This window comes from Bubalus bubalis, chromosome 6, assembly GCF_019923935.1.
Source record: "Bubalus bubalis isolate 160015118507 breed Murrah chromosome 6, NDDB_SH_1, whole genome shotgun sequence".
Classification (NCBI taxonomy): Eukaryota; Metazoa; Chordata; class Mammalia; order Artiodactyla; family Bovidae; genus Bubalus; species Bubalus bubalis.
In genome coordinates, this window is record NC_059162.1 from 99,232,907 (window position 1) to 99,245,708 (window position 12,802).

Here is a 12,802-nt window from a genome sequence, read left to right on the forward strand (position 1 = left end):
AGAATACTGGAATGGGTTGCCATTTCCTTCTCCAGGGGATCTTCCCAACCCAGGGATCGAACTTGGCTCTTCAGCATTGCAGGCAGACTCTTTACCGACTGAACCACCAGGGAAGCCCTTATAATTGCCATGCTGCACATTCTATCTCATGACTTATATATTTTACAACTAGAATTTTGTACCTTTTGACTCCTTGTACCCCCAATGTCACCCACCCTTTACTTGCCACCTCTAGCAATGAGCAATCTGTTCTCTTTTTTAAGATTTCACATATAAGTTACATTCACTGATCACATAGTATTTGTCTTTCTCTGTCTGACTTATTTCACTTAGCCTAATACCCACAAGGACCATCTGTATCATTGCAGATTGAAAGATGTCATTTTTTGTGGCTTAATACTATTCCATTGTGTGTATATATTTATGTGTGTGTGTATCTCACACTCTTTTATCTGCCTATCCATCAGTGGATACTTAGATTGTTTCCATATCTTGGCTATTGTCAATAATGCTGCTGTGGGCATGAGGGAGCAGGTATCTTTTCAGGTTAATGTTCTCATTTTCTTCAGAAAAATACCCAGGTATGGTCATATGGTAGTTCTGTTTTCCTGTTTACCATCTCTTAAGTACATATTCCCTTTACCCCCTCCACCTTTCCTGTTCTCATTCATTTTACCAGATGATGCAGTGACAGCTCCGAAGGCTACACATGAGCCCAGAGTCAGAACAGAGGAAGAACATGGCCCTGAAACTAGACCTTTTGCCCCTGGGAATCTTATCATCCCCACCCTGTTGAGGCCTGTTGTGAATCATCACCCCACTGGCGCCTTAGTGGGCCTCACTGTAGTTGAGTGGTAGGCTGCAGTCTGCATAATGCTGCCCAGCCTCGCTGCACCCTGGACTCTGGGGCAAACCTGTGAAATACTGAAGACCCTTGGAATCACATTCACAGGCTGTCCTTTGATCAGGACAAGCTGATTTCACAAGGTGCTCCTTTCATCCATCATGTGTTAAATTTGACTTCCATTTGAGTGTGCCCTTTCCTTGATCTTGTCCCCTAAATAGTAATGATACCACCAGAAACCAAATCAAGCAACTAATCAGTCAGAAGAATACAGTAGCCTTGTCCTGATATCAGAACTGCCATGGAATAATGTAGTTGGACTGGCTGGTAACTCATCCTGTAACAGGCCAAAACACAAAATACAAAACTGCCTCAGTGAGAGCAAGGGAGAGGAAACTTCTGGGGTAATTCGATTTTAGATTAATAGTGATAATGTGGTAAGTCATGACCTTGTTTTATGTAAGCTAGAGCCGCCCAATGTTTCTGACATCATAGTACAAGAAAAAGTGATGTTGTTCAGCTGGTGAGAGGATCAGTAGCTCACAGCACATCGGAGGGGAGGCTCCATGCTAAGGTTTCTAGATAAAAGCATTCTTGTCTGGCACCTGGCTAACTCTGGCTGCCTGTCCCCTTCTGCCTTTCAGCATTCATGTTTAAATATACTGTAATAGTTAAAAGCTTGAATTCTGAGCCAGACTCTCTAGATTTAAATCCCAGCTCTGCCACTTACTAGCAGTATAATTGTGGCAGATTACTTAATCTGTTTGTACCCACTTTTTCATCTGTAAAATGTGTATAATAATTATACTTACCTCATAGGGTTCTAACGATTGAGTAAGTCAGTTTATGTAAACTGTGGCATTTGTAAAATGCTCAGAACTTTGCCTGGCGTGTGGTAAGCGTCAAGTCAGCGTGGTGTGTGTGCTGCTACTGCTGCTGTTACTGCTACTTCAGAGAAGTAAATGTTCCAGGCCAGGCTCCCCAGTTCCTCCTCCCTGCCTCATCCTCTGCCCACATTCCTTAGTCTCAGCCTCTTCCTTAGGAGTGTCCATCGCCCTTCCTTTCATTTCCTCAGTTTCCTTTCATTTTCTTAGTTCTCCATTTGTTTGGGGGCCCTTAGCCAGCTGATGACTGGGAAGACAGCTGAATGAATAATTATCCTCAGCAGCTTACTGTCACCACTGTTCATTCTCTAGAAAGCTCCAGTGACTAAGGGAACTACTCTCACAGGTTGGAAAGTGAATTATAGACCTTAACAAGAATTCTAGGGTAGATGGGAGAGGAGCATGAACTAAGTTTGCCAAGCCGACTTAGCTAGCAAAGTCTTGTTCTTGGAAAAGAATGATCATCTTTGGTGTCACATACCAGACGTTTGTGCTGGTTAGTTCTCTCTAAGCTGTACCGAAAGGTGGAGAACAGATCTGGTGCCTTTGGGGGCAGTGTGGCTCCTAAGACTTCGTGGAGAAATGACATAGTTCTGTCAGAAGCTGGGCCTCAAGGTCAGCTTGTGGGCTGAACAGTGGATGGGTACTTGGATGTCAGGAGTATCTGTGGCTCTTGTAGTCCTACGGGATAAGCCCCCTCAACCGCATTTGCGCTCTGTGAGTTCTCTGAGCCCTCTCCACATGCAGGAACTAGGTTGGTGGTTGGATCATATCTTTAACACGTACTACACTTCCACTTGATAATGTGTTTTACAAAGAAAGGAGACTATGCATCCCTCCTCTTATTTTAATGGAGAAAGCAAGATAAACTTAAGCTGAGGCATAGAAACACATAAACTGGTGATGGTGATGATACTATGATGGTGAGACTGCATATGATCTGCATCTGTTCACCCCTTCAACTAACTTATCACCACTTCCCCACGTCCTCTGCACTCCAGCCAGCCTGAATGACTTGCTGTGGCACTAGCTGGCCACACGGCCTCTTCTGCAGGCTGTGTACCTCCTCTCTCTCTCTCCCTAGCCCCCACCTGGCTGCTTCCTTCAGCATCATCCTTCAGGTGTCAGCTTAGCTGTCCCTTCCTCTAGTGACCAAACTGAGTTAAATGCCTGTCTTTTGCTCCACAGCACCTGGTGCTCCCCTGTCATAGTACTTATCCCACTGAATTGAAATGGTTTTAAATTCCAGTGGATTTAAATTCCATCAGGGTGGAAACTGTGTCTTCTCTTGTGTTCTCAGTGTCTAGCACTGGACAGCCAGTAGATGCCCAATAAATATAGTGTTTGTTGAATGAGTAAGTCAGCAGTGCTTTCACTTCTCGTTTTTCATTTGATCCTCACAAAATTCTTGTTGATGTAGAGAGCCGGGGGCCTTACTCTGACCTTGTTTTGTATATGAAGAAACTGATCCTCAGAGAAGCTAAGCAATTTACCAAAGCTCACACAGTGTGAAGAGCCAGGACTTAAAAGGGTGTATCTCAGACACAAGTTTTCAATGCATTATTTTAGAGGTTTTTTTTTTTTTTTTTTTTTTTCCACAAAGTTCTTCCTTTTAAAAAATAGTATTTATAAAAATAAAAATTAAAATGGTATTTGTTGTTTTTCCTAATTATAAAAATTATATATTCAAGGCACCGGAATTCATGAAATGTTTTTTTCTCCACCTAATGTTGAATTTTGATAGAAAGAAATCGATGTATAATTTGTAAAGCTGTACAGACTAAATTCAAATGTACGTTAGAGACTATTACTGTATATTTTGTTGAAAAATAAAAACTTGACTGAAACAGTAATAGCACTAAATAAAATAATAAACATCATTGGTACCATTTGGAGAATACTGAAAAATATAAAGAAAATAAAAATCACCCCATCACACAGAGAAAACTGCTATAGACCAGACATAACCTGGACTTGAAAAGGCAGCATTGAGTTTGAATTCCAGTTAAACAACTAACTAGATGTTTGGCATTCAGTAGATAATTTAGCTTCCCTCAATGACTCAGATGGTAAAGAATCTGCCCACAATGCAGGAGAGCTGGGTTCAAACCCTAGGTTGAGAAGATCTCCTGGAGAAGAGAATGGCAACCCACTCCAGTATTCTTGTCTGGAGAATCCCATGGGCAGAGGAGCCTGGCAGGCTCATGAAGTCGCAGAGAATCGGACACAACCGAGCAACTAACACGCACAGATAATTTAACCTCTGAGCCTCAGTTTCCTCACTTGAAATATGGTGAAGTACTTACCTTTGGCGATTATTGTGAGAGTTAGAGGTAATGCATGTAAAATACCTGTGCTTGGTGCATAATCAACACTCTTTCTGATTGTAATGGTTTAATATTTTTATGTACTTCTGTCTAGTCTTTCTCCTCTGTATATGTGCATACAGACTTATGCATACACATGTTTTTTGAAACACTTTTATATTATGCAAAACACTGGGTCTTCACAGCTTGCTGGAAAGGGCAGGTATTATTTTTAAACCTAATCTGTAGATGAGGAAACTGGTACTTTGAAGAGGCAAAGTAACTTGGTCTTGGTGCTACATCTGGTAATATCTGAACTGAACTGTCATTAGGTCTCCCAACGCCAAGCCCACACGCGTTTCCTGTCAGCAGTGTGCTTCCTCTCGAGCTTCACCTCCACTGGTACACGAGCAGTGGGACCCCTAAGCCTTGCGCAAGAGGAAAGCAAGGGCTGGAGGCAGTGAAGTGCTAGCTGAGGTCTGTCTTCAGACGTGAAGGAAGTGCTCACTCCCTCTGAAATAGCAGACACATCAGCTGATCCTATAGCAGAGACAGGCTTCTTGCTAGAAAGTTAAGGACCTTTCAGTCAGGGGGCTTTGTTGAGAGGGAATGTTTCAGGGAATTCAGTGAATGAATTCTCTGTGCTGCCTACAGGGCAAAGGTGTCCCTGTATTTCTTTCAGTGTGTGCACTTGGTACTTAGAGGGCCTGGTGACAGGCCTGCACCTAAGCCCAAGGATGTGTGTCCTCTCGTATCATTTTTATTTCAGTGCACATTTTCTGATGCCTGGTATGCATCTGACACTGCACCATGATTTACTTAGAAGACACAGGGGGTGAGCAGGTGAAGACAGCCCTGGCCTTTAGGACGTTGGAGAGAGCTTAAGGCCAAATAGAACCAGTGCTCTAGTATTAGCTGCTAGCAGGGTATTTGGAAGCAGTGGATGGAGGACCCTATTTGAGTTCTGTACAGTAACACAGTACAGTACAGTAATCTATTTGCATAGATTTCCAAAGTATTTGTGAAAACCTTAACTTATTATAAGAGAGGGGAGACTTTTGAGCTGGGCTTTGATGGCTGAGAGGAGTTCTTAGGCCAAGGAAAGGAGGTGAGCCAAGGACCAGCTTGATCGTGGAGCCTCGCACCCTGAGGAAGCCTTTATCAAATGATTACACACATAATAAACTAAGGTCCCAAGAGAGTGTATGGACAGGCTCCAGGTAAAGAGCTTTCAGCCCTTTGGTCAGATGATGACCCGTCTCCATCCCACTTCCTGCCCCACCCACCCCCCACTGTAAACAGGGAAGTTAAATATGTTTTTTCACTGCACTGCCTTCCTACATTTTTTTTCTTCCTAGTTTCAAAAACAACTCTCCTTCAACAAGTTCTGTTTCCAAGGAAAGTCTTAACCATCTGTCCCTTCTGGCATACCCTCTTCCATTGGATTCCATGCAGAATAGACCAGGTACTCTATCTTTTTGTGTGCGAAGCCATAAAATCTTATATCGCATGTGTGGCAGTGCTCAGAGGTATGCTGCTTCCACGAGCGGCTCCCTCAGCCCTGCTGTGGTGAAAACCAAGTATAAATTGCGACTAACGGGGTTTTCTAGCTAGAGTCATAAGTATGTCTGAGCGTCCCCCGTGAACTATAACGCCACCAGCTCTCCTGCTGCGCCTCTCCATTGCTGCCTTTGGGCTGTTTTGCTTGTCCTTCAGCCCTCCTTCAGAGCGTGGACAGGGGAAGCAAAGAGAGAAGTGAATCCGAGATCTGTCCACTCTGCACTTGGCTCGCAGTGCTAGTGAGAAAATAGATGTGGGGTGGGGTGGGAGGGGGCTTGCCACTGGACTGCACACAAGGGCAGGGCAAGAGGGACAGTGGTCCCTCCTCAGCCTGCTGTCCCATTGGCCAGCGCCCCCTTCCTGGGGTCCTGAAGATAAGTGACCCTGTGTTTTATTTCTGTAGAATTTCTCACTATGTTGGGCATCTCTTTTCCTTTTAGTCTCCCTTTGGGAGGATGGATCTTGGGGTGCTAATATTTAAGTTCAGTTCTTTGAAATTCATAGCATGTTGCAGTCTCCAGATACATCCTGTGCTTGAAGCTCTCAGCTAGAGTAGTGGCGATCCTCTGTGGATTCCTTTTCTTCACGTGTTTATCTGTACTCTAAAATGTATATGAAAGTCTGCTGTCAGCAGATCCTAAAAAGGAAGGAAGAATGCACCTCCATTGAGCTGTCAGACACTTGGCTGCTTAGCCAGGTTTTCCTGGATTGTGCTATTGAAACGTGCCATTGTTCTATGTGCTTTCTCCTAATGGCTGTTGCATACTTGCTTGAGAACAGTGTACAGTAGCTATGCCTGGGCTCTAATCGGTCTTCCTGAGCAGACTTGCCAATTTTCTGATCGTGTTCAGCTGGGGTCCTCTGAGAAGAGAGTGGGTCTTTCCCCTCAGTGGGCAAAGAGCCAGCTTCCATTTCAAAATCTCAGGGAAAAAAAAAAAAAATCCAGCAACCCAGGCCTGTGTTTATTGAAGGTTGGTCTAAAAGTCTCTCACATTGTATACCCCATCAGCACTCGAGCGCCTCTATTTTAGAAGGATGTAAAGGTTTAATCACCCTGGTGGGGATTTAGACCCAGAGACTTCAGAGAAATCTTATTATTTCTAACTGCAGGCAAACAGTATTAAGGCTCCACTCTGGATCAAGGGCATGACATGTTCTATAAGTAATTTATCTTTAACAGGGGAAGGCCCTTACTAGAGTGTCTTAGAAACAGGACTATGATTGGCCACTGGTTCATTATTCCTCCTTTTCTCTTTCCCCCTCTCAGTCTCCTGCTTTATTTTCTCTGGCCCTACCCTTTTCTGTCCAATGTCTAAATGTCTGCCTCACAAATCCTCCCTTTAAGGTGGGGAGCCAGGTGCCTTCCAGGGAGAGATAATAATGTTTTTGTAAAATGACTGAATCCAGCAACACAGCGTAGACCTGTTAACAGCAGACTTCTGAATGGACCCTACCTGCATCCTCTGAAATAAGGAGCTAAGGAGGGAGAGTGTGCCCCGGGCCTCACAGGCCCTCCAGCCTATGCTCTTGGACATGAAGGAATTTAGGGCCACACTCAAACCAAACCCCTGCCCTGTTGTACCTTCACAGAAGCAGTCTCCACTGAGGGCCTTTTGAATCCTTTGCACATCCACAGGAGTGTTACTGAGCATGTCATTTCAATGTATGGACTGCCCTCCCAAACCCATCTCCCTTTCTGCTTAGCTCCATGGGTCCTACCTTTCTGGTGCTGAGGCTGGAAGATGTTACAGGTAGGATTCTGCTTATGGATTCATTGCTCAGTTTGGGGGCACGTCTAAATCCATGTGCTAATGAGCTTGGTTACAGCAGGCTTCTGCTATCCTCTTTTAATCTAGCCCATCTGTCTGAATTCCTTTCCACAGTTAATGATCTCCTATAATGGTTCGCCTTTAGTTTTGCCTCCTGGGTCAAAACAGATCAATAGTCCTCATAGATATTTAAAAGCCACGAGTGTAAAGCTCCTGGGTCTCCCTGCTCCTCTTTCTTCTTAGTGAATTTACTTATAGCTTGATTAGTCCAGTGATATTTCCCTTCCATCTCCTCTCTTCTCCCAGAGATGGGTAGCAGTGAACCCGTTCCCATTGCAGAAAGTGACAAGAGGAGGAAGAAGAAGCGGAAGGCCCGGGCCACTGATTCCTTGCCAGGAAAGTTTGAAGGTTGGTCACTCTCTTTGATCTCTTAGACCTGGGTCGTTGACTCCCCAAGTATGCCAGCATCCTGGTAGCCCTGAGTATAGATCTTAGAGCCAGCTTCATGTTTCTCCGTGTGATAGGCATGAAGGGTAAGAGTGAGAGACATGAGCATAGAGAAAAAGCCATGTGAAGACACAGCAAGAAGGTGGCATCTGTAAGCCTCATAGACCCCAAATCTGACAGCACCTCGAATCTTGGACTTATGGCCTCCAGAACTGTGCGAAAATACATTTCTATGGTTTAAGCCACCCAGTCAGTGGTATCTAGATATGGCAGCGCTAGCTGACTTAATACATTTTTAAGCTGAGAAAATTAAAAAAAAAAAAAAAAAAAAAGGCAAAGATGAGATGGTTTATAGAAAGGGGGTGACAGAGAGAGAGCACCAGGATGGGAAAAGCTCCCAGGTGATGCACAGGCCTCCTCTGAATGCTGAGCGCTTCATCAGGAAACAGAAAGGCAGCCTGTCACAGTCGCATATGGAGCAAGGTCACCTGGTATGTTTCAGCCCCTTTTCAGATGTAATCTTTCCCTCAGCTAGTCTTGGAGGAGCTGCTGAGAGGTGGAATAGCCATGGCAGAGGTAAATGAAACATCAAAGGCTGTGACTGCAAATGAAACTTAAATCTTCTAGGCAGTTCCCTGGCAGTCCAGTGGTTAGGACTCCACACTTTCACTACTATGGCCTGGTCCCTAGTTGGGGAACTAAGATCCTGCAAGCCATGTGGCATGGCCAGACAAAAAAAAAAGAAAGTTAAACCTATCAATAGAGAATTCAGCTGCTAGAGATTGCTGCTATTTGTGCTGGATGACTCTGACTCCATTGGAAGAGTGCATGTTGTGTTCAGGGGACATGATCAGGTCATCAAACATTTTGAACACTGTGTGTGAGGCACCAGGCTCAGAGCTGGTCCTTTTATCACTGGGCACTGGACGGGATGAAGTGACTCATTGGACACACCTGCAAGTCTCAGTTGCTATTCCTAGGAGTAACCAAGGAATGACGGAGTGACCCCCAGCATCTACTTTTGTTTCTTTCATTGTGAGACTTGAAATAGCTTCCCTGTATGGTCCCTCTTTCCAGCACTGCAGACGTAACTAGTGAATTGATTGTTTTGTAGCGTGGTCCTACAACAAACCCTTTATAAGTCAGGAATATTGGACTTCCAGCCACCAGCCTGTCCTCACGTGTGCAGGGGCTACTATCCAAGTATCCATTGTGAGAGAAGCATGTCATTTAAAATACAAACAGCTGTAAAACCAAACAGTGATGGAACCAAGAAGGTGCTTAGTGTAAGGTTTTGTCTGTTTGTGTTTAACAATAGTGTGTGTATGGCAGAGGGGGTGAGGGTGGGGAATGAACACAAGTCCCAAGGGTTTTAGAATAGTTTCCAAATCAACAGGTCTTTCTCTTTCAATGAACAAGAGAATATTTCCTGTTATTCACAGATGACTTGAGCAATTATGGAGTTTCTCATAACTAAGTGATAAAATCTGATTTCATGGTTAACAGTATTCTGCGGGTTTTAATGCTGGGCTACCTTTAGAGGAAAAAGCTGAAGAACAGTAGCCAAGGGAGGAAGAGGTCAGCTCAGCAGAGACCTTGATGGAGCTGTGGCTTCCTTTGGAAGGGGTTCAAAGAGCTTGTGCTCTTTGTGGGCCTGGGAGATCACCTAAATATACTTTTGACCCAGAGCTATTGCTGTGTTAGAATCGCTCTGACTCAGCACTCTAAAAACCTCGAGGCATCCGTTTGCATCTTACTTCTCTCCTGTTTCCTGTGGGCAACTGCTGGAAACTTCTCAGAAATCTCCAGTGACTTCCACTATGTGTGGTATAAAATAAAGCAGTGCTTTATTCCCCTTTGTATCACCAGTTCCTAGCACTGGTCATGTGGTAGGTGCTCAACGAATGAGTGAGTGAATGAATGATGTCCATTCAGATCGCATCCCTTCTGTGAGGATCCCCTAGATCCACTGAGCAGATTTAACCTTCCCCTGCTCTTTTTTTTCTTACTGTGTTTTGTCCCTCTCTGGTTTATTCTGGGGTCACTTGTGTACTTACCTGTCTGTCTTCCCCAGCAGACTGTGACTCTCAAAGGCCAGGGACTATATTTTATTCCTCACTCTGTGCCTATTGTGAGTCTGACAAGTTGTCTGGCACACAGTAGGTGCTTGGGAAGCATGTGCTGAATTGAACCCCCTTCACTGACCTCATCTCTAAAATGAGGAACAAGATCCTGTGATGAGACCTGCTTGTCATGAAGCTGAGTCCCAAGGCAGCCGGCAGCACTAGTGGCCTTTCTCATCAATGAGCACTGCCGGGTCCTTGAGCACCTGCGCTGTCAGACAGGGGAAGCCAAGTGACACGGCTCTTCTTTCCTTCTCTGCAAAGGGGTGACTCATCTTGTTATGCTTCTCCTCCATTTCACCTCTAGATGTGTACAAGCTGACCTCTGAACTGCTGGGAGAGGGAGCCAATGCCAAAGTTCAAGTTGCCGTGAGCCTGCAGAATGGCAACGAGTATGCTGTCAAAGTGAGTGTCTCATCTAGATGCCAGGCTTTACTTTACAGATAGTGAGTCCCAGCTTGTCCTAAACCAGATACATTTTACATTTCACAGCATAGTGGCTTAATAAGAATGGGACCTCCAAAGCTGTACTCACTGGATTCGGTGATTTCTCTACTTACTTGCTGTGTGACATTGGACAAGTTCTTAACCTTTCTGTCCTTCAGTTTCTTCATCTGTATAATGAGTGTAATAATAGAACCTATATGGTGTTGTTGTGAGGTTTAAATAAGTTAATATATGTAAAGTGCTTAGGGCAGTGCCTCTGGTGAATGAAGTCAGCTTCAGAAAACAGTCAGATTTGGAATTAGAAGGCCTATCTGAATCTCTTTTTTGACAAACTACTACTGTTTAACTTGGGACAAGTCACTGAACCTCTTTGAGTCTGAGTTCTCACATTTCTAGAAGGAAGCTAATTATACCAACCCTTCCAATCTCATGGAGTGGTTATGAAGATGGAAACAAAAATGAACTGGTAGAAGCAGAAACATTTCACAGTTTACAAGATGCTGTACAAGTGATGTACAACAGTGTGTTGACAAGGACTAAGTGCTCAGCTTTGGGGCAGGAGAAGTATTTTCCAGCTACATGACCTCAGAGTGGCTCACCTTGCCCCTCTGCTCTTCTGTTTGCTGATGCTACATGAAAGAAGGGTTGGATCTAAAGCAGTGGTTCTCAAAGTATGGTCCCCGCATTATGAGCATCAGCGCAACTTGATGATCTGGGAACTTGTTAGAGACAGAAATTATTTGACTCTATCCTAGACCTGCTGAAGCAGAAACTTGGGGCAGGCCCCAGCAACGTTAATTTGAACCATCCAGGTACCCACCAAAGTTTTCAAGACATCTACCTGAGCCAGCAGCTTTCATTGCTGCTTCAAATGGGTAAACCCAGCCAAACTGGCTTCTGAAAGATATGTTTCTCCTTTTAACCAAATGGTCATAGTCCCAGATGGATTTATAAAGGAGAACACTTTTGCTAAGCCACAGCCCTTTTTGCTGGAGTGTTGCTTCATGTGGTAGCAAAAGCATTATCTTGATTCCTTGTTCTAAACAGATCAGTATAAATTTCAAATAATTTTAAAAAATATGCCTAAGTGGGTAAATGTAAATGGATTGTCAAATATTTAATACATTTGTGGATGACAGAACTACTTCTTTAAGGCTGCCCTTCCTCCATGCTCCCTGGCATCTTTGGGCAAATACCAGACCTGGGCATGGCAATGCTTCAGTTTCAGCAATGCTGCCCATGTCTCACGTCTCTCCTGTTCTTTGAAAGTGCCCCAGATGTGGGCTACTTCTCCAGCCTGGCTCCACTATACTTGATTTTATTAGGGCTTTGCATAACAGCCATCCAACTGATGAATCCTAGAGTCTTACTCTTGGAATGGAATTTCAAGATATTCTGGTCCTGAGCCTCGCTTGTAACTCCTCATAGTTTTCCATGTTTTGCACACCCCTACGATCTCTGGTAGCAAGAGCTATTTACCTCCTCAGAGAAAATCATGCCATCCAGCTATGCTGGATAGTTGCCTGCTGGGAATTTCTTCCTAACTGTGATCTGCTTGATGAACAAACAAGCTGAATAGCTTCTGTGCCCCAGAATCACACGTCTCTGACAGCTCAGAACTGGAGTCCATTGGTCTACTAACCAACTTGGACTTATTTAGAAAATTACACTTGGTTGTAGATGTGTGTGCTGCTACATATTGGAGACACTTGAAGTGTCTTTGGTGACAGTCTTGAGATGAAGGACCCAGTGTCTACCCACCCCACACATGGGACTGTCAGCCAGTGCCAGCTCTGTGGAAGACTTGCTCATAGGCTCTACCTGCAGTGGTCTGGGGCTCTGGATGGGTCTGTGAGATGTGCAGAGTAAGCCAGTCCCCACATAAACCCCCTGCTCATCTGTTGGCTGGCCCATTCCTTCAGTCAGTACTTGCCAGGCATCTCCAGGTATAGGTGGGGAGGGGGAGCAGCTCACAGCATCATTGGAGAGACAGAGCCTCCAGGTCCTCTGAGCAAAGTTGTGTAGGATATAAGCGGATGTTGGACAGCGAGGGCTTTAGAAGCAGTTCTGGGCTTGAGTGGCAGCGCCGCCACTTAGCAGAGCTGTGGGCAAAATGCTTTACCTCTGCCTGTTCTTTCGGGATTGTGTTGTAAGGATTAACTGAGATTATGTACCTAAATGACTTCATACGATGCATGCCAAAGGGTAAGTTCTCAGAAGAATTGCAGAAGCGGCATCTGAGCTGGGTGTTGGAGCTTTATTTCCCCTTGCTCTTCCTCCAGCACTAGAAGATCCTTCAGTAGAGCTTGTAAGTTCTTAGCCTTAAGGCAGAGAGAGATGCCTTCAGAATAGGAGCTTGAGAGAGCTGGTTCTTTGTCTTGCTGGCTGCCTCAGTCTCCCCTGGGCTGCTGGGGTAGCACCC

The 12,802-nt window shown here is 44.7% G+C and overlaps 1 protein-coding gene across 6 annotated transcripts in view; it reads left to right on the top strand.

Moving 5' to 3' along the window:
• The window catches only part of MKNK1 (MAPK interacting serine/threonine kinase 1), a 43,893-nt gene that overhangs the window by 12,362 nt on the left and 18,729 nt on the right, over positions 1–12,802 (top strand). For 3 of the 6 annotated variants that reach the window (XM_006052519.4, XM_025288807.3, XM_025288806.3), the window contains exons 3-5: positions 7,185–7,345; positions 7,670–7,771; positions 10,241–10,338. In XM_006052519.4, coding sequence (XP_006052581.1) covers positions 7,303–7,345; positions 7,670–7,771; positions 10,241–10,338 — 243 coding nt within the window. In that variant the 5' untranslated portion in view covers positions 7,185–7,302. Of the gene's footprint in view, positions 1–5,392; positions 5,500–7,184; positions 7,346–7,669; positions 7,772–10,240; positions 10,339–12,802 lie in introns of all 6 variants that reach the window. The other 3 variants (XM_006052521.4, XM_006052522.4, XM_006052520.4) reach the window with 2 other exon arrangements.